Source organism: Diceros bicornis, chromosome 12 (genome assembly GCF_020826845.1).
Source record: "Diceros bicornis minor isolate mBicDic1 chromosome 12, mDicBic1.mat.cur, whole genome shotgun sequence".
Lineage (NCBI taxonomy): Eukaryota > Metazoa > Chordata > Mammalia > Perissodactyla > Rhinocerotidae > Diceros > Diceros bicornis.
In genome coordinates, this window is record NC_080751.1 from 49,835,249 (window position 1) to 49,856,887 (window position 21,639).

Here is a 21,639-nt window from a genome sequence, read left to right on the forward strand (position 1 = left end):
GATTGCTACCCAGTTATCTCAAATTATTTTACTGAATAATATTTTTTTGGAATAATATGAGATGCCCACTTTATCATATACTTGATTGCCATATTGCTTCTTCTATTTCTGGACTTGCTATTTTATTTCTATCGATTTGTACCTTTGTAATAGACTGTTTCACTGTATGTTTTATTATCTGATGGGGCTAATTAGTACTCATTCATTACTCTTTTTCAGATATTTCCTAGCTATTCGTGTTTATTTTCCCACCTATGAACTTTAAAATCAATTTGTTAATGCAAAAAAAAAATTAAAAATTCCTCTTAGTGTTTTTTGGGGATTGCAGTAGGAAATTCAGAGGTTAACTTGAAGAAGACTCAAATCTTCATGATATGTTCTTCCTACCCAAGAACTTAGTGCCTTTCCGTTCATTTCAATCTCGTTTTGTGTCTCTCAGAAGCGTTTTAAAGTTTATCTTGCTTGTTTCCTATTAAGTTTATTCCTTGATATCTTAACTATTTTTGTCACTCATAAATGAGGTATTTTATTTTATATCTTCTGATTGCTGTCTGTATTTATGAAAACTATTTCTATTAATTTAATGCTCAACTACCTTACTGATTTTTTTTGTTTGTAGTAAGTTTTCAGTTGATTCTCTTGGGTTTCTAAATATAGAGTCATGTTATATTAATTATTTTGCCTACGTTTAAATATTTATACCCTTATTTTCTTTTTCATCTGTTTATATTACCTGATACCTCAAAGGCAATGTTAGATAATAGTGATGACCAGCCTTCTTATCTTAGACAAGTCTTTTTTTTTTTTTTAAAGATTTTGTTTATTTATTTTTTCCCCCCAAAGCCCCAGTATAGTTGTATGTCATAGCTGCACATCCTTCTAGTTGCTGTATGTGGGACGTGCCTCAGCATGGCTGGAGAAGTGGTGCATCGGGTGCGCGCCCAGATCCGGCCGGGCCGCCAGCAGCGGACCGCGCGCACTTAACCGCTAAGCCACGGGGAGGGCCCAAGACAAGTCTTAGTAAAAATGCTTACAGTGTTTCGTCACTAAGTATCATGCTGGTTTGAGGGTTAAGAGAGAAAAATTTTAATCGCATTTAGAGGTTTTCATCTATTTTTATTTTTAAGAGTTTTTAAATCAAAATGTGTGTTGAATTTTGTCAAATGTTTATTTAGCATTTATTAAGATGATCATATAATTTTACTCTTAAGATTTTATTAACATAATCACTTATATTCATGGGTAAATAAATATTGAACCATTCTTGAATTCCTAGCATGAACCTTGATATTTTTTACTATATTTCCGATTTGCCCTGATATTCATAAATGAGATTATTCCAGTTTTCATATTTGGGGCAATTCTTACTGGGTTTTGGTGTCAGTATTGTGTTTCCTTTATTTAAAAGATTTTAGAAGCTTTTTTCTTGTGTTTAGAACAATGTAAGTTACACTGAAATTGTACTTTAGAAGTTTGATGAAATTTTCTAATAGAACCCTCTGAGACTGACGATACTTTTGGGCAGTGGCTCTTCAACAACCCCACTTTTTTATTCTCATGTCATTTTTTGCAGATTTTATTTTCCTAGAAAATTATCCATTTTAAGTAGATTTTCTTTTTTTTTCTCATCTAGGTTGAGCAAAGTAGCCATTTATTTTTATTAATTCTTGTCTGTTAATGTATTCATATATTTATGACTTTATCTTTTCCTCTGAGTAGTGCTTATGCTGAATCCTATAGGTAGTATGTACAGTATTTTTTCTTTCTTTCTTTTTTTGTTTTGTGAGGAGATCAGCCCTGTGCTAACATCTGCCAAACCTCCTCTTTTTTTGCTGAGGAAGACTGGCCCTGGGCTAACATCCGTGCCCATCTTCCTCCGCTTTATATGGGACGCCGCCACAGCATGGCTTGCCAAGCCGTGCGTCGGTGCGCGCCGGGATCCAAACCGGCGAACCCCGGGCCGCCACAGCAAAGCTCACACACTTAACCGCTTGTGCCATCGGGCCGGCCCTGTACAGTATTTTTATGATCATTTGTTATACATTCTTCAATTTCAATTTCCTCTCTGATTCAGGAGTTGTTGGAAAGATTTGCAGGAGGAGAGTTTAGTGTTTTTTTTGTTTTAATTTCTATATTTTGGGGACTTCATTTTTCTGGTTTTGCCATTAAGTTCTAATTTTACAATATTATGATAAAGTTTTATCTATATTATTTCTAAATTTTTGAACTTTACTGATGTTTTCCTTGTGATCTAACATATGGTCAAGTTTTGTGAATGTTTCATTGAAGAGGATGGAGCAGGAAATGTATCTCTGTTTTCAGAGGACAGAGTTCAATATGTAACTGTATCAATTTTTAACATCAAGGTTTAGAGTACAGACTCTGGAACCAGACTGACAGAATCCAAGTCCCAGATTCACTACTGTGATCTTATGAAAATTACTTAATTTCTCCGTGCCTCAGTTTCCTCATCTGTAAAATGACTGTAATGATAACATTTGCCTCTTAGGGTTGTTGCGAGAATTAAATGGGTTAATATGGGCAAAACATTGAGAACAGTGTCTGGAATGAAATGAGTACCTTATACATATTAGCTGTTATAATTACTTAGATCTACCTTGTTAATTTTTTAGTTCTTCTAGAGCGGCACTGTCCAAATGAAATATAAACAAGTCACATATGCAATTTTAAATTTTATAGTAGCCATGTTAAGAAAGCACGGAAAAAAGGTAAAATTATTTTTAATAATATATATTTTTAATCCATTATATCAAAATGTCATCATTGCAATATGTAATCAATATACAGAATTTATTAGTGATGTATTTTACCTTCTTTGTTTTGTAGTGTCTTTGAAATCTGGCATGTTTTGTACTCACAGCATACTTCAGTTTGGACTAGCCACATTTCAGGTGTTAAATAGCCACATATGACTAGTGGCTACTGTACTGGGTGACACAAATCTAGCAACTTATTTTTTGTGTACTTGGTATATCATGAGCTGAGTAAGGTGAAAATAGATGTCTGATATAATTAATATATTTCTGTGTATTTCTCCTTGAATCTCCTCTACTTTTTGTTCTATAAATGCTGTTGCTCTGTAATTTGGTGCAAAAATATTTGTAATTATTATATTTTCATTGGAAACCGCATCTTTGAGCATTAAAAGGGGCTATCTTTTTCTCTTTTTGTACCTTTTGCCTTGAATTTAATTTTGTATGATAGTGTATTTATGACCAATGTTTTCTCTTTCTTTGCATTTGCCTGGTATATCTTTGCCCATTTTTAAATTTTTCAACCATCTGAATCACTTACGATAAATCTCTTGTACACATTATAGAATTGGATTTTTCTTTGTTATCAATCTGAGAATCTTTTTTCTTTTAATAGTTGAGTTTAGCCCATTTATATTTATATGATGGATATGTTTGAACTTAGTTCTGCCTTATTATTTTAGTTTCTGTTTTTATAACTTTTAAAAGTCATATAGGGTCTCTGCTTTGGCTTTCATATTTATTCTGATATTTAGAAAGATTTAGAGTTTTGTTCCAATGTTTACTTCCATAACTACATAGAATTGCTTTCACCTTATATTTCTTTAGAAAGAATTACTAAGAAAAGTGATCCAAAACCTGGAGATAAGACAAAAGATGGCTGCATGTCCTTTGAGGGGGGTCCTTCTAAAGCAATGTCTAACGAGACTGCCTAAGGGTCATCTGACTTTCTAGAGTAGTGATTCTCAAGTGTAGTACTCAACAAGCAGCATCAGCACCAGCATCACCTGGGGACTTGTTAGAAATGCAAGTTCCGGGGCTGGCCCCATGGCGTAGCTATTAAGTGCACGTGCTCCACCGCTGTGTTCCAGGTTCGAATCCTGGGCGCGCACTGACGCACCGCTTGTCAGGCCATGCTGTGGCGGTGTCCCACATAAAGTGGAAGAAGGTGGGCAGAGATGTTATCTCAGGGCCAGTCTTCCTCAGCAAAAAAGAGGAGGATTGGCATGGATGTTGGCTTAGGGCTGATCTTCCTCACACACACACACACAAAAATAAAATAAAATAAAAATGCAAAAAAAAAAAAAAACAAATGCAGGTTCTCAGCCCCCACCCCAGACCAACAAAATCAGAAACTCCATGGATGGCACCCAGCAATCTGTGTTTGAACAAGTCATTCAGATGATTCTGATGCATGGGCAGTGGTTCTTGGCTAGTGGCAATTTTGCCTCATGGAGGACATTTACAAATATCTAGAGATATTTTTGGTTGTCACAGCTTAAATGGGGAGAGGGAATGCTACTGGCATCTAGTGGGCAGAGGCCAGGGATACTGTTAAATACCCTATAATGAAAAAGACAGCCCCCACCCCATCCCAACAAAAAATGATCCGAACCCAAACGTCGACAGCGCAGAGGTTAAAAAAGCTCTCCTCCAGGGGAATATAACTTTGTTTGACATACTATTTATTATGGATTAGAGCCCGTATGCTAACTTGAAGAAAACTCAGTAAGATGCGAATAATTTTTATCTAGTAGAGATGCAAATTATATCTGTTCAGTAGAGAAGATAACCCAAAAGTTATGGTTTAATCGCCCAGTAGGATATTGTATTAGTTATCTACTGTGTAATGAAATACCCTAAAACTTAGTAGCTTAAAACAACAATAAGCATTTATTATTGTCATGGTTTCTGTGGATCAGGAATTCATTAAGAGGCTTTAATTCTTGGAGAAATTCTTAGAGAAACAATTTTCATATGCTCTGTAACAGTGTTGTTCATTTGGTTGGGTTTCTTTTTCCTTCGGGTAAGAGGTCTTGTGACGTTTGTTTAACTGTCCTTTTTTTTTCCTCTAGTATGCCCTGGGTTTTTGTTTTGTCTTAATTCTGTTTTAATTTTGAGCTTCATCCAAAATTGGTGGGAAGTTCATGTAGGGAAGGAGGCAGGATAGTGTCCAGGCCAGGTGAAATTAGTTTTATATCCTACATTTTGCATGTGAATTCAGTTTGCCTTTACATTCTGGCAGGATTGGCAACTGTGGGATTTTTTTTTTTTGTCACAAAGCCTCTCTAGCACTCTGCTATCCTAGAGACAGATCCCTTCTTGCAAATATTCCACATCTGTGTGCTCTGCCTCTTCTGCTTCTCAGAACCAAACCAGGTCCAGGAAGAGCCTGTCACCAGCTGGTATATCTGTTCCTTCTGTTGTAAACAAGAGATTGAGTATGTGGACATCAGAATGTGCCCCTTTGCTCTGAGAAGGATATTTGTTGCTGCTTGTTTTTTGTTTATTTGTTTATACTGCAGCCATTGAATCCCTGTCTACTGTAGCAGTTTCTCTCCATGTCCTCCTACAATCCTCTCTGATCAATCTTTAATGCTTTTGGCTACCTTTCCTCTGTTGGACCTAGGATTTCAGATCTCCCCTAGTTTCTCTGCAAATGAAACTTGTTTTTTGTTTTTATTCTCATTGTTGTTTTTTAAATGATTTCCAGTAAGAGAGGTAATGATTTCTTTTTCCCTCAACTTTTTTTCTTCACTACAAACCTTCAGAAAAGTTTAAAAAATAGTGCAACGAATATCCATGTACTCTTCACCTAGATTCAACAATTGTTAACATGTTGCCGTATTTGCTTTACCTCTCTACATAATGACTTTTTTCTTGTACTGAATCGTTTGAAGGAAGTAAATTTCAGATGTTGATACTTCATCCCTAACTACTTCAGCAGGCATCTCCTAAAAATAGACATCCTCCTACATAACCATAAAATCATTGTCACACTAGCACTTCATAAACATTCACTCAACACATTTATTTATTTATTTATTTATTTATTTTTGGGGAGGAAGATCAGCCCTGAGCTAACATCCATGCCAATCCTCCTCTTTTTTTCTGAGGAAGACTGGCCCTGGGCTAATATCCGTGCCTATCTTCCTCTACTTTATGTGGGACGCCCACACAGCATGGCCTGACAAGCAGTGCATCGGTGCTTGCCCAGGATCCAAACCCGGGCCGCCAGCAGCGAGCGCGTGCACTTAACTGCTACGCCACGGGGCCGGCCCTACATCATTTAATATATAGTTTATATTTAAATTTCCCCAATTGCCCCCCCCCAAAGAGTCTGCTTTATTTATTTTTTGATCCAGAATCCAATTAAGGCTTACATCTTTCCATTTGATTGTTGTGTTCCATTAAATCTCTTTTGATCCAGAACTGCCCTTGCTCTCCTTTTTTTGTTTTTTATGACATTTCATTTTTGAAGTGTTCAGGCCAGCTGCCTTATAGAATGCCCCCACATGATGCTTTCCTTACGCTATTGTGTATAAACTGCAAGTCACTTAGATTCTGAATGGATGTGAATTGCAATATACTCGCCATTGACATTTTTAAGAGAAAATAAAGTAAATATTTTTGCTTGAAGTCCAGTACTCTCCAGACTTCAGCAAGCAGTTTTTGGATGCAGCCTGGAGGAAGCTATTTCCTGATGAGCCTGAAATTCCAGGTAGTTTCCTATCATTACCACCTTCAATAGTTGTAAAAGACATTCTGGTTGTCAAATATATGGCGTACTTTTTATTTTAAATGTTAATTTTTTTTTTCTCTTGTCTTCCTGGATAAACTAAATTCTTTCAAGAGCTAGCCTCTTAAGCAGACTTATACTTTCACCTATTTTTCTTTAAACTCATTTTGGTTTTTTACCCATTTGGTTTCTTAATCTTGCCTACCTATTTTCAAACAGCAAGAATAGCCAGTGTTAGAAAACAGACCAGAGCTAACACACCACGCAGAGTGCCAGGAATCAGAAATACTCCTTTGAATGTTTTTCATTTAAACTTCTTTGTTTAAATAATTCTTTTTTTGACACAAAATTTAGTTAAGTGTTGTGTTTAGAGTAACTACAAAGCCATGTAATACATAGAGTCTGGGCTCTTGAAGACAATTGTAGAGAAGAGCCCTGTTTAATTGCAAAATAAGATTAACTTATGTATAAGGTTTTTTTTTTTTTTCCTGTGAGGAGATCATCCCTGTGTTAACATCTGCCAAACCTCCTCTTTTTTTGCTGAGGAAGACTCGCCCTGGGCTAACATCTGTGCCCATCTTCCTCCACTTTATATGGGACGCCGCCACAGCATGGCCTGACAAGTGGTGCGTCAGTGCGCGCCTGGGATCCGAACCGGTGAACCCCGGGCCGCCGCAGCGGAGCGCGTGCACTTAACCGCTTGCGCCACCCGGCCGGCCCCTATGTATAAGGTTTTTACAAAATACCTTTACATATATCATTCAACTTGATCTTTACAACAACTCTATGAAGTAGTTGAGGAAGGTGGTGAAATCTCTCTTTTTCAAATAAGGAAATTGAGGCTCAAATAGATGTGACTTGCCCAGGATCTCATGACTATAACTGGCAGAGATGGGGTTTAAATCTGGTTGCAGATTGCATGCCAAAGGTATGCTGTGGTAACCTCATTTGCCTGGATTTACCTCCTCAGTCATCCTAGAGTCTTCTACATTTTGGGAAAATCAATGTGTTTATTTTAGGAATGCTTAAGCTTCCTACTATCAATAACATCTCCCTTCTGTAGGAGTCCTGCCTGCATTGTTAAATAGCAAACCCCTCTGACCTTTGGAGAGACTCTGTTACCATGGAAATCTGGGGACATTATTGTCTCAGGAGGGAGCCACTTAATATACAGCATTTGAATACTAATTATGGCCACCCTCTGGTTTGGGCAGATCTGAAAAAGCATCAATCCAATCTGTACATCCTTCATTGAAGACTCAATTGCATCATCTAACATATCCTCCTCTGGTACCTAATAATATTCACTGTTAAGAGTTTTGTTTTGTTTTTGTCACCTAAAAGTGACCGTGATCATTAAACCTACAAAACGAAGGTCTGGAGGGATCGACTATAATAGTTCTTTCTGCTCCACCATGTGTTTGCCTATTTTGTTTATTTTACTGATTATGGGAAATTGCTAGATTGGAAACATCAGAGTCACCATTGGTTATGAGTAAATGATATAATCAAAATTATAAAGCAGCTCATTATGGACTAAAATTCCTCTTCTGCAGAGTAATAATAGTGTGTTTGTGCATACATATATATATATACACACACATATACACACATTTATAGTTTATATATATGTATACACACGTATATATGTTTGTTTTCTTTTTCGTTTCGGTTTATTTTTTGTTTTTCACTCAAGATACATTTAGTATCTTTGTAACAGGAAAACTAACAATATAAAACCCTTCTTATATGTGATAACTCAAAAATAACCCAAACTAAATGGCAAGTGCAATAATTGCTTTGAGAAGAAAAAGAACAGTCCAACATCTATTAAGAAGTTTCTTCTTGAATTTTCTTAAAATTAGAAAAAAAAAAACACAAGAAAGGCTTCTTGTACTTAAATTGCCATTTTCTGTTTTTAATTTGGGTAACATGTATTTCATTGCATTTATGAATAGGAATAGATAGTGTATGTACATAGAACCAGCACTTCGGGATGGCTGTTTGCCTTCCGAGGTGCTTGCAAATGGTAAGTGAGTTCTATTCTTTTCTAGCTTAATCACAGCTCCCTCAGCTAATAACTTCATTTAATTTGCAATATCTCTGCAAATTGATCTCTGAATCTGTACGGCACAATTAAGTCAGTTCTAGCAAATTTGGAACCGTATTTTAAGGAACATCTTGCCTTAACGCCCACAGGCTCTCGGTTCCTGAGAGCAGAAACCAAGTGTTGCTTGCCTTTGTGCATCTAGCGTAGAACCTGCCCAGAGCAGGTGCTCAGCAAGTATTTGCTGAACAGAACTGTCCTCAACTACCTAGTGGAAAAAGAGAAGAAAGGAATTTCTTTACTGGACTGACAAATAGAAACGAATTCAGCCTTAGATGGAATAGACACACTTAAACGCCCAAATGTGGACCAGCGCACCTCTGTGGGTACAGTTTCTGACTGGTCACTTTTTTTTGTGAGGGACATAGGCCCTGAGCTAACATCTGACAATCCTCCTCTTTTTGCTGAGGAAGACTGGCCCTGGGCTAACATCCATGCCCATCTTCCTCCACTTTATATGGGACGCCGCCACAGCATGGCCTGACAAGCGGTGCATCGGTGTGTGCCCCCGGATCTGAACTGGCGAACCCCAGGCCACCGCAGCAGCGGAGCGCGCGCACTTAACTGCTAAGCCACAGGGCCGGCCCCACATTTCTTAATAGTAGTCTTAATAGGAGTCTTAAGAAAGATAGCTAAACCTGGTCAGATGGGGCAAGTATAGTTAATTTTCCCCCATGGCAATTATAAATATTAGGAGAGTTTTTATGGCTGTGTCATAGCTTCCTAGTGATGCAGAATTGATAAGACTTATGTGATATATAAATGTGTGACTTGTTACACATCATAATAGCAACTGTATGGTAAGAACAATGTAAACAGCTTCTCCTTGTAACAGATCATCATTAGAAGATCCACTGCACTCCAGGATCTTAAGAGCGTCCTTGTCCCTCAAAAAAATGTTAAGTCCTGGTCCCATCCAAAAAGCACACAAAAAGACTCTTACATCGACTCCTCATAAAACTCCCCCCACAAAAGTTTATAAAAATACTGCAATAATATTCTCGCACAAAAAGCAAAGTCTGAGTTTAGAGAATAAGTATCAAGCACATGTACAAAAGCTTTCATTTCACCCGTACATAAACGGCTCTAGAGAAAGATATGTGACAAAACTACCAACTACATAACACAGTCTTCGTGGCACCAAACTAGGGGCAAGGGAGAAGGAAATAAATAGTTCATAGGGTAAATAAATCCTCTGTCCCTTAGTGCAATCAAGGAGATCCCATGGTGTTACAAGGCAGTAAAGGTCCAGATGTCTTTTCAGATAAGTTCCTGAGAGTTGAAGTGTTCTTCAGAGTTTCTCATCTTGTTTCTTCCAAATGCCAACATTCTTGCCTTCAGTATCCTCAGCCTGAAGTCAGCCATCCTGCAATATGAATCAAAACGTGTTGTATGGCTGGGTCTCATTTAACAAAATAAAAATATTCCTAGAAAGTAGTTTATCAGATAAATTCGAGGAAATATCTCAAATGATCAGTACCTTCTACTCTCAAGATGTAGAGGGAAGTAAAAGATCATGTAGTCCACCCATGTCATGACATCTTAAAGATGTCCATACAGAGTGCAACAAGGATGCTTACTATAATGCTCTGTAAAGGGTGATGCACAAAACATTGGTCTGTGAAATGTTCCTTGTTGAGGTTTCCCTCTTAGAAATGCACATTGTGAATTAGTATAAGGGCACTGAGAAAATTTGTAAGGGAAAAAGATATCTCTACCTATATATAGGTGTATATATATATATAGAGAGAGAGAGAGATACATAAACATTCAACTTTGTTTAGTCCAGCATTTTCTAGCTCTTCTATGGTATTTGTTGATTAGATTTAATTTAGCAGAAGGTAATGGAAAACAAAGAAGTATTATAACAGAAATACACATATTCTTACTGCCAAGAGATTAAGTTTGACCTGTTCCTGCCATCCAGGGGCTAAATGATCATTGGTGAAATGATATCCACCACTGCAGAAAACGTTCACACCCTTATATTTTAAAATGAGTGTAAATCCTGAAACTCCACGAAAGGAAATATACAGATTACAAACACAATAGCCTTTTCTGTCTATCAGTTTTACTTATAGGACTCATAAACATCATCTGATCCTAAATAATAAATGTGTAAATCATTTCTTCTAGTGCCATTCATTGGTCTTGCCTGGCAGAAAAATTCTTTTTTCTTTTCTTTTTTTTTTTTTTTTGTGAGGAAGATCAGCCCTGAGCTAACATCCATGCCAATCCTCCTCTTTTTGCTGAGAAAGACTGGCCCTGGGCTAACATCCGTGCCCATCTTCCTCCACTTTATATGGGACACCGCCACAGCATGGCCTGACAAGTGGTGCCTCGGTGCGCGCCTGGGATCTGAACCTGGACCACCAACAGTGGAGCACGCGCACTTAACTGCTACGCCACGGGGCAGGCCCCAGAAAAATTCTTCAATTTGAAAACTCCTTCGTCTACATATTCAACTCTCGGGTATAATTTTGTCACAATTTTTCCTTCTTGCTTTTTTCCCTAAACTAGGGTAAATGTCTTCTCATTTGTTGCTGATTTGGATGAGAGTGAGACTGTATCCCATATGCATTTTACATAAGAACATACTGCGTTCTTCAATTAGCACAAATGAAATTAAATACTTGTGGTCAGTGAACCGTCTCTACGATTTATGAGATGATAAAATTGGAAGGGTAAGACAACACCTGAATATAATGATCCAATTTTCAAAGAATAAAATTAAATTTAAAAAACCCTAGATCTTGTTTTTATTTCCTTATAGAGATTGGAGATCAGGAAATCTTACTCATGCAAGTGATTGTCCTATACCTAACAGGCTGTGAATTTCTCCCAACCCAGGAGCAAGGTTTAAGTAACTTGAACGGTGCTCGGCCAATAGAAGCGAACTCATGGCTAGTTTCACTATTTGTTAAACAAAAGCAGATACTGCTCTGAATTCAAAGATGGTCCGCGAAGTGGGCACCGTCCTGAGAGCTCTAGGTGGGCATTGCATGATTCTACCCATAGAAGCTCTTTTCCTGAGATTTCAATGACGCCTACATTGCTCATGGACACAGCCTCTGCAGGCTGAGGTGGTACTTGGGGCGACTAGCACAATTTCAGGTAGCATCCAAGAAATCTTACACAATGATACCTTGTTTTTTTTGGATTGCAGACCCCCTTAACAATCTGCTCAATGCTGTGGACCCTCTCCCCAGATATGTCCATGTATAATTCCACATAAAATATAATGTACTTTGATAAACTCCCTGAAGCCCTTTTTAGAGCCCAAGTTAAGATCCCTTGCCCTAGACTATCTTCCTCTGTCACTAAATCATGAACTTTTTCTTATTCACCTTTATATTCCCAGCTTGAACAAAGCTAGGCCAGTAGAAGAAGTGGAAAGATAGGACTGAAATATTTGCCAAGATGATCAGTAGGGGAAAGGTTAAAAATAAAGTTGGCATTGCAAATCTATAGGGACAGAAAGTAAATTAGTTGGTTGCCTAGGGCTCGGGTGAGGTGGGGGAGTTGAAGAGTGACTGCTAATAAGTACAGGGTTTCTTTTTTGAATGATGTAAATTTTGTAAAATTAGATTGTAGTGATGGTGGCACAACTCTGTTAAAATATTAAAAACCATTGAATTATACACTTTAAATGGGTAAATTTTATAGTACATAAATTATATCTCAATAAAGCTGCTTTTAAAAGTTGGTGTATAAGAAAGGAAAAAAATGGTTCAGCAGGAACTTACAATAAACTTCACATGACTGAAGATAATGTGTGGCCTCCTTATTAATTGTCTTCAGTGAGGAAGGAACTTGAGAAATTTTGGTTAAAGGTCATTGAAGTTTTTCTCATCATAGGAAACTATAGAGATCGTGTGTTTAGGTCTTCTGAAGTGTGGAATGTGGAGGACCACCCATAAGAATAAAGAGCACTGGCTTGATCCAATAGGATCTCTGCCTAACCCAATATTCTGCTTATGAGAATGATTCAGTAGGGAAGCAATGGCTGCCCTCCATGACATTGCTTTAAAGTCAGGAATATGACACCAATTTCCCCAAATCCTTTTTTCTTAATACACTGTGGACTGTTGACTAATAAATTTATCTAAGTCCATCTTGAATCAATTTACATCTTCAGCTTGTTCTAACAAATTCCATATGCTTCCCAATTTGCTTTGGATGATTTGAGTTGTAATTTTTGTGTAGAAGCAGAGCCTGGCTTATAGAACCTTGAGGTCCTCATGTCTCTGATTCTCACCACTCCCTTCTCCATGATTCTGTCAGAAGCCTCTTTTTTCAGTAGGGTCAAGAGTTTCCAACTCTCCTTCTCTATCTATAAATCTTTTGCTTCCACTGCCTCCCCTGGGTTTGGGTCCTGATTCTAGCTTGGAAAACTAAGCTGATCAGTATAAGGTACTGGTATGTTGGATACACGCAATAGTCATGGGTCCCTGGGACAGCATTTCAGCACCAAGACATGGCAACCGTCACTAAATTTTAGAATCCATCTGGTTCAGTTTTATACATGATGAAACAGGTCCAAGGAGAAGAAATCATTTGCCCAGGGTCACATAATTAGCCCAGAGCAAGACTAAAAGTGATGTGTCTTGATTCCCAATTTCAAAACTACTAGGCTGCCTCCTGAACTCGCTATAATGCTCATCTCAGCCCCTTTCAGCCTCCCTCTTCTGACTTCATCTGTGATTTGATCCAGCACTGACCTCACCATCCTGTCTGGTCTCATCCATGTCTGCTTCATCCTGGTCAGGTTCGAACTCGGTGCCCCTGTCAACAACATCCACACCAGCCTGCACCCTGGGCTTCTCGTTCTCCCACTTGGCAAAGCCTTTGTCCTTTGCTGCTTTGTCAAGGAACTTGGATTTCATTTTGGGGAAGGTGTGGGACCCTGAGTCCCCCCAGCCCGCCTCAGACCATACAGGCTCGGTCTGGGTGGCCTGGCTGGTGGTGGCCCGCTGCAGCATCACGGAAATCTTGCGAGAAGAGCCTGTAACCAGCGTGATGGCGCTGCTGTCCAGGTCTCGGTGTCCAGCAGCAACGCCAGGGAACTCAAACACTTCATCCTGCACTGGAAGGGGAAAGATTATTGTGATTATTTGACATCTGACTGCTTCACGGCAAACCATCAAAGTTGGTGCAAACCTCTGGAGTTTGACAGGCAAGGTCCTAGAGGAACAGACCAGAGGCAGGACTAAGTTGCTTGCAGGTGAGTTGCCCTTTAGTGAGACCTGAAAGCAGAGAGAAATGAGCAGGACTCAAGGGTTTAGCGACTGCTGCTCACCCTGAAGAAGGCCTTGGTGTCTATAATGACTCTGGCTGGGTTTAGGTCCAGAACCCAACCAAGGTCCAGGTGTGGGAAGATGAGCAGAGAGTAATTGTGGTAGGAAAGAAAGTAGAGAACATTACCTGGGGGCAACGAGGGGCTTCCAGGCAGCGAGCCATGACTACTGCCCAAGGAGGGCGCCCGGGCAAATCTCCTGCAGGCCAGAACCAGGAGGTCTTTGCACTGTTTGTGACAATTGGCTCCACAGTCTGAAAAATCCCAAAGTATCACAGATGATTATTGTGAACCACGTGTGTCTGGTGCTGAATGGGCTCTCAGGGCAGTGCTTGAGCTGTCACTCTCCCCTCCCCCAGGCTCGTTTCTGTGTTGAATCTGAGAGTCCAGCTCAAGCCCACAGGGTGTGTCTAGGGGCTAGAAAAGGGCCAGTGGGTCACTCTTGCCTTCCTGGGGTTCCTAAAAGTCTCATATTTCTTCAGCTTCTTCCTCTGCACAATTCATTGAAGCGCTGGGGAGCAAACCAGCAGGGGATAGCCTGAGGTGGGGGTTGCCTTTGCCCAAAACTAAATGCAAATTACATAGGACTGGTGTTCTTTCCCAGGCCAAGAAGGATTCCCCCAAGAAGGCCCCTGAGCCAGAATGAGAGTGAGAAGTCCCAGCTCCTAGTCTCTCCCATGACCAACTGCTGTCTCTGATCGTGTACGGCGAGGTCTCCCTCCAGTCAGTATTTGTCTGTAATTTTCATTCTTCTTCATTTCCCAAAACCTTTTCTACGGCCAAGAGACTGTATCTCCTTTGCATAGAAGCAAAAAACAAGGTGGGCAAATGCTCAATAAACGTGTTCCAGATTTGACTATGGCTGTGAAATGGCATACAGCAGATTCCGTGAAATTTCCATTAGGGTGCTTTAGTTAAGGAAGTAGAATATTAATTGCTACTTAGGGTAGAAAATTTTGGCCACTTTGGAAGATAGCGACACAATTATTTCATATGATGAGGGTCCTACATTTCCCTTAAGCTCACTGAACAGATATGATCATTTTAAAGAGTATATCTCTCTTTCACCATCAAAGAGAACCATTCTAGTTGTTTCCAGTACCCATTTTTCCCCAAAGGGTCTTGTTTCAAATGGTCTTGTAATGACATCACAGAAAGATCAAATTGTAATGACATGTTCAGTCCATTTTAATTAGCTTTTTCACTGTATGTGACTTTAAGAGAAAATACCATATGTACAAAGATGATCCAAGGGTTTAATTGATTTTCATCTTCATAAAATTGTGTGTGTGTATGTGTCTTTTAGGAGATGAGACAGAAACCAGAATAAAACTAATGACTTATGGCCGAGCAGTAAGATGTTGCAATATCTTTGCTGTTTGAAAGTAAAAATCCAAGTTAGAGGAACATAATTGATACAGAGAACTAAAGGGAAAGCTTTTTCGAGCAGTAAAATGTGGCTCCCATTGACGTTAAGGGAAGCTCTCTGTTCCTGCAAAATGAGGGCCAAGTACCGAAAGATGGCTGGAGAGAAAAAGGCATCACAAGGGAATAATATTAATCTGAAGGCATTCTGTGATTAAGATGTTTCCTTTTGTAGTTTTATTCTATTTTTCAAGAGCATTATCATATTTTTAAAAGAACCAGTATAAACAGTCTGCATATAATATCCAGCAATTGTTTAAATTAAACACCAATAAAGTGTAATAATAATATATGTACAAGTAGCAACACATTCCTAAATGCCTATTAATGTGCATGTGTATTGCATTTATCAAATGCACAGTTATTCAATTGTTTATAAATTTCAATTAAATGAGGGAGACATACAAACGAATTTATTGAAAGGGAGAAAAATAAGTTTTAAGGTTTCTTCTCTTTTCTCAGCGTCATCTGTGATCTAGTAGAGAAAGGAAGAGCTATATGAAGTGAAAGGATATGCATACATATTACAGAAACGAGTGTGTGTTGTTTTCCCTTGAATGATAAAGTTCTTATATACAGTATCTTAGTTGGGCCTGTCCCACTTCAGAATTCCCACCATGGGCTCCTGATTAACAAGATGTCTTAGAGATGGGGGCTACACGTATGCAGATTGATAAGGGTGGTTTGCTTGCTCTTGTAAGAAGCTAAAAAATTCCACTCTAGGCTCTCCAGAACCCCAGGGAGTCCTTTCCTGGACACATTAACTCTTCAGTTGCCGGTGGCCCAAAAGACCCAAGTTCTCCGTGATGCCAAGAGCTTTTGTGGTTTCATCGGACAAGTTTGATTACTGCCCCAAATGTCACATTTTACAATTTAACCAAATAACATTTATTTACCTTTGCATTTGTATCCTTGCTTGATTATGCCCCAGAGCTGTAACAAAAGACAAAGGAGTATCAGGGAATCTGAAGAAAAATCTGGAAAGAAAACAAGGCCACAGAGAAGGAAGTCCTGGGAAGCGTAGTGACTGGTGGAGCACAAACAGGATGTAGCTGCTCCTGACACCCTTCCTGTCAGATAGAAGAATCCTCTCCCAGCCCCCACTCCAGCTGGGGCGATAACAGGAGTTATGCTTCCCTTTTCTTTCTGGGAGCCAAATTGGACTTGGGCATGCTGCGCTTTCAGCAAAATTTATGGTGGAGTCTTTTTCACTCTGTCTTTGGAAGCCCCTAGCACCCTCTGCCTTCTTTTTAATCACATTAGCTTCTCTTGGCGCCCCCTACAGGAAATTAAGCAACCTAAACAGCGCACATCCCACTAAAGCATTTGGATTTTGCTAGGTTATTGTCTGAGTAGCATTTGTACCTTGAAGGAATACAGAAGAGGAAAAGATCTACTATTTATTCATGTACTCATTCTTCGTATTTGATCCGTGTTTGGCCTGTGCCGGGGCTGTGGTAGATGTAAAAAAGACTCAGATTCTGCCAACCACGTAGGAAGCAGGATGTAGGGAAGTGACAAATGTCTCAGGAGATATGTGAGGGCCTACAGTTCCAGGAGGGAGCATTTGCCCAGGCAGCTCAGGGGCATCATCCTGGTGGTGGTGTCTTTGCCCTCCCGACACACGTAAACTTCCTGAAGAAGGGGCCTTCCCGTGTTCTTTCTCGTGACTCCCACAGTACTTGCACGTGGGTACCAGGGACACCAGAAAAGTACAGCACTGATGAATTAAATGGGCTTAGCTCAAGCTGGAGAAGCTCCATTCCTAACCTTTTAGTGGTTAGGTTAGGTGACTGATATCTACTTAATAAAATGAAACTTAATTGAAAGAAGCAGGGCGGGTGGCCTACTGAGGCTGGTGGGGGTGTCGTTCACGACGTATTATAGGAGAACAACGTCCTGAGTGTGGGCATCATAGCCCCATGAGAAGAGTAAGTAGCTGCCAATGTGAAGTGACTCAAGGGCATTAGGAAGGCTGCCCCTTGCCCTCTTTCTGACAAGGAAATTCCACCAGTGGAGAGTGATTCCTCTGAGCCTTAAAAGGTATTTGGTCCTTCAGAATACATTATTAAGATGCAAATGTCTCCTGGAACAGGGCAACATTTTGCCTTGGGGACAGGAAGGATTATTAAGACAACTAACTGGAAGCAAGTCCTCAGGTGCCTAGGATGACTGGATGAGGGACGGGGAGGAGTCAATACGGAAAAGGGAAGTGAGTGGTCAGGACAATCACATGTTCAGAGCTATAAGGATCTTTAAGATCATCTAGTTTGCTTCTCTTTTATAAAGGGTGACTGTGATGATCCAGGAAATTAAATAATTTGGAAGCTCCCACATCTGGGAAACTTTGTAGTGATAAGAAATTGTTTCCTCACGGAGCCCTTGGTACTAGTCATAACAATAATATAATTTTATTTTATTTTATTTTTCCCCCAAAGCCCCAGTAGATAGTTGTATGTCATAGTTGCACATCCTTCTAGTTGCTGTATGTGCGACGCGGCCTCAGCATGGCTGGAGAAGCAGTGCATCTGTGCGCGCCCAGGGTCCGAACCCGGGCCGCCAGCAGCGGAGCGCACGCACTTAACCGCTAAGCCACTGGGCCGGCCCCCATAACAATAATAACGATGGCTAATGTTTATTGAACTCTTGCTAATGTGAGAGGCACAGTTTTAAGCTCTTTACGTGTATTAACTCATGTAATGCTCACAATATCCTTATGGGATAGGTAATAATAATTTTCTCATTTTACAGCTGAGGAGACTGAGTTACAGAGAGGTGGAGTCCATCAACAAGGTCTTGTAGCTAGTAAGCAGGGAAAGAAGAATGTGTCACTTGAGGGAAAGACAGGAAGCCATAGCTTCTGGATGTTTTGTGTGTGAGCAAAAGCCACTGATCTAGGACAAAAAGGGTTAAGATTTAAGAAGAAGCATCCTAATATCTGGACCTGACACATTATTAGCATAGCTGCAGGAAGTGCTGGAAAAGATATAGTCAAGCATGAGTCCTGTCAGGAGGGGAGGTCAGGGCATTGCTTGCTAATGCTCACTTAATAACTAGGAGATAACACGAGGCAGGAAGAGGCGGTGGGCAGCGTGCCAGCCAAGGACAGGAGATGGCGACCTCATGTAGGTGGTATGCGGGAGTACTTCCTATAGTCCTTTGATTTGAGACCTCAGGCTACCGTAAGATGTGGAGTGAATGTTTGTAGTGTGAGGAGCACTGGACTGGGAGTCAGCAGACCTGGATATGAGTCATGGTCCTGCTGCTAATGGTCCATGTGACCTTAAAGCAGTCACTTAACTTTTCCAGACCTCAAAATAAGGGAATTAGCAAAACTCTTTCAGTTCTGGAATTAATGTATTTCAAGTAGTGTCTGTTTGTCTTCCTTACCTTTAAGATGGAATTTATTTCAAAAGCAAGTGGTCCAGGCACTGAAACATGGTTCCTTGCATTCCCCCAAAATTCCTTTCAACACATCTAGTGAGTTAAATTTATAAATCCCTTTGAAAACCAATGGACTTGTTTAAAAAATGTGAGCAAAGATCAAATCAAATTGTACCAATGAAATTAAATATATTTTGAAAAATAAAAAGGGCTATCAAAACTCTAAATGAGTTAATTTCAAGTAAACCCCAAAAGTATCAAGGAATACTAAAAAAAGGAAATATTTACTCTGGGCTATGTGACGTGCAACATGTCTGATATCATTTAATCATCACAACAATATGGCAGGTAAGTATTAACCCCCTTTAACACGTGGGAAAACAGAGACTCAAAGATGATCAATAACTTGGTCAAGGACATAGAGTTAATAAGGGGCAGAACTGAGATTCAAAGCCAGGGTTCCAGTCTGGACTCCAAGTCCAGAGCTTTCTACCTCATCACAGCTGCGTCAAGAACTAGTGCCAGCAAATCTGCTCTCATGAGTTGGGGAGAGGAGTGTAGAAGCTCCCGAGAAAGACTGCCTTTCTGCTTCTATAGAACCAATGCCTCCATAAAAGGAAGAGACATCCAGAAGGACTGGAGAGCAGAGATAAGACCTTGAGATTTGATAACGGCCTTCCAACTCTCACATCACACCAAAGGACTGATGTCTCAAGCTGACTTTTGGCTGAGCTGTGCCATGGCCTAACAGATTCACTGGGCCCCAGTCTGCAGGAGAGAGTTATACATGGCCCCATCCCACTTCAGCATTTTTCAGGTCTAGATATGTGAAAAGTTCCCATCAGAAGAGAGAAACATGAAAAAGGAGATGCATTTGTTTTATGTAGAAATGGTCAGGTGATGCAGTCCCAGTGGCAAAGCTGATAGAAGAACCTCTCCTTCCCTGGAGTGGGCGAAGGGAGCTATTAGGCTGGCCTTGCCCTTGACCACATCAGCTCTTGTGACCACCTGAGGCCATCTTTGAGATAACCATTGCCTCTTATTTATCCATTCTCAGAGGGGTGTGTGCTTGAACACAAACTCCTGCCTTTGGGCCCCTCAAAGCCAGTTCTTCAAGCATGGGATGGGGAAAATGTCATTTAGAGGTAGCATATAACATCAGCTGTGAATTCAATATGGGTGACCAGTGGGACATGACTACTGAATGAAGCTAACATAGCTGAGCCCTGGCATCTGGACAGGGAAGCAATAGTCATACTCGCTTGGCTGCTCGGCCACCCTCACCTAGAGTAAAACATTTTCCACCTTATATAACTTTGGTATCAACTAGAAGATGTTCAGGGCTCAAGAGTCTTTGTTTAATACCAGGGCCAAAGCTGACCTTAGTTGCCAAAGAATTATCAAATGTGGGGAAATGAAGCATACAATCTTCATTTGTTGCAGTGGTGTAGGCAGAGCACAGGATTCAGAGTCAGAACACCTGTGTTTGAGTCCAGGATCTGGTCATTATTGGCTGTGCAATCCTGGGATACTTGAGTTATGCTCTGCGGGCCTCTCCATCTTCATAGGCAAATGGGGAGAGTAACATGCCCACCTCATGGGCTAGTCATGAGGATTAATTACACTAATGTCTATGGAAGTACTTCATTACCATCAAGTGCCAAGTAAATGTTATTTATTATTATAACCATCTTTTCTCCAAAAAGATTTTTTTTTTCTTTTTTGAGTTATGAATTATTGAGCCATGCCATGATGGATTTCTAGTAACTGACACCATATGAAACAATAACTGGGAGGAACTGGCTAACATAAATACTCCCCTTAATTGCACTTGCTTATGAGTATTAGTGATGAATGCTGGGGGTCATTGGGCAGAACATTTCCTGGCAGAGATGAATAGACACATTGCCCTCTTGAGCTAACAGGCCTCACCAACCTTCCCTGTCTTCGCCAGCCCTGCATTCCTAGAAAGAAAGTAGCTAAACCCGCAGATCTTGCTTTTGTTTTTAATTTAATTTTTAATTTCAGGGAGCCATCATATTTTATTTCTGATCTAGGCAGGCAATGGACTCTGTTACAGTATCATTTTCCTACCTCCTCAGAGTGGTGCACAAATAACTCCATACAAGAGAAAACAATGGAAAACAGACTTACAAATCCTGCACAGTGTTCGCAGAAGGTTGGCTTGAGATAGGTCATCTCCTGAAAATTATGGACAAATCCTGGTCCCATTTTACAGTGTAGTTGGGACTTAGCTCTCAGGAAGTAAGCCATCATTTCATCTTTACTAATTAGGCCATCTCTGTGAAAAGAATCCAAGAAAGGAGGAATGTTAGAATACCATATGGCTAAGTAGTTGCCACACTTTAATCATCCACCTCTGAAAACTTTGTGGGCAATAACAGATGGGAAATGTCCACTTCTCTGTTATATCTGGAAGGAGGAGAGGACCTCAAAGGACAGCATAAGTGCCAAAGGGTTTCTTAGTAAGCAGAAGTGGTATGTGTGTGTGTGTGTGTGTGTGTGTGTGTGACCTGTGTACCACGGCACAGAGTCTTTCCTTCATTACCAAATAGTAGTTTCCAGAAGGACTTCTCTTTTCTAGCCCTTGCCTCGCAATAGGGTTTGTAAGAATCAGGCTACTGGAGAAAGGCAGAAAACTGTAATAACTGGGCCCACTATTCTCAAATTCATTCAGCCTGATGTCATCCAGGACACTGCCATTGGTAATCTTTTCATTCATGTCTTATTGGCTCACAGACCATTTGCTAGAGCAATTCTTCTAGATCTTCTCCTCACGAAACCTCCCGTTCCACCCACCACCACACACCCTGACTTCTTGTTTACCAAAAGAGATCAAATCCACTTGGCGTAGGTGAGCTTCATGTTGCCTTCTCTCCACGTCAGCACGAGC

General features: G+C 40.1%; 1 protein-coding gene across 1 annotated transcript in view; it reads right to left on the minus strand.

Annotated features, from left to right (window-relative positions):
• Nucleotides 1-9,628: 9,628 nt before the first annotated feature.
• RASGRP3 (RAS guanyl releasing protein 3) overlaps nucleotides 9,629-21,639 on the minus strand; it is a 37,904-nt gene continuing 25,893 nt past the window's right edge. Inside the window, exons 12-16 of the mRNA XM_058551449.1 lie at nucleotides 20,880-21,027; nucleotides 16,238-16,274; nucleotides 14,045-14,170; nucleotides 13,342-13,706; nucleotides 9,629-9,986 (exon numbers count right to left, since the gene is read on the minus strand). Of these exons, the coding sequence (XP_058407432.1) occupies nucleotides 9,978-9,986; nucleotides 13,342-13,706; nucleotides 14,045-14,170; nucleotides 16,238-16,274; nucleotides 20,880-21,027 (685 nt within the window). The 3' untranslated portion in view covers nucleotides 9,629-9,977. The remainder of the gene's footprint in view (nucleotides 9,987-13,341; nucleotides 13,707-14,044; nucleotides 14,171-16,237; nucleotides 16,275-20,879; nucleotides 21,028-21,639) is intronic.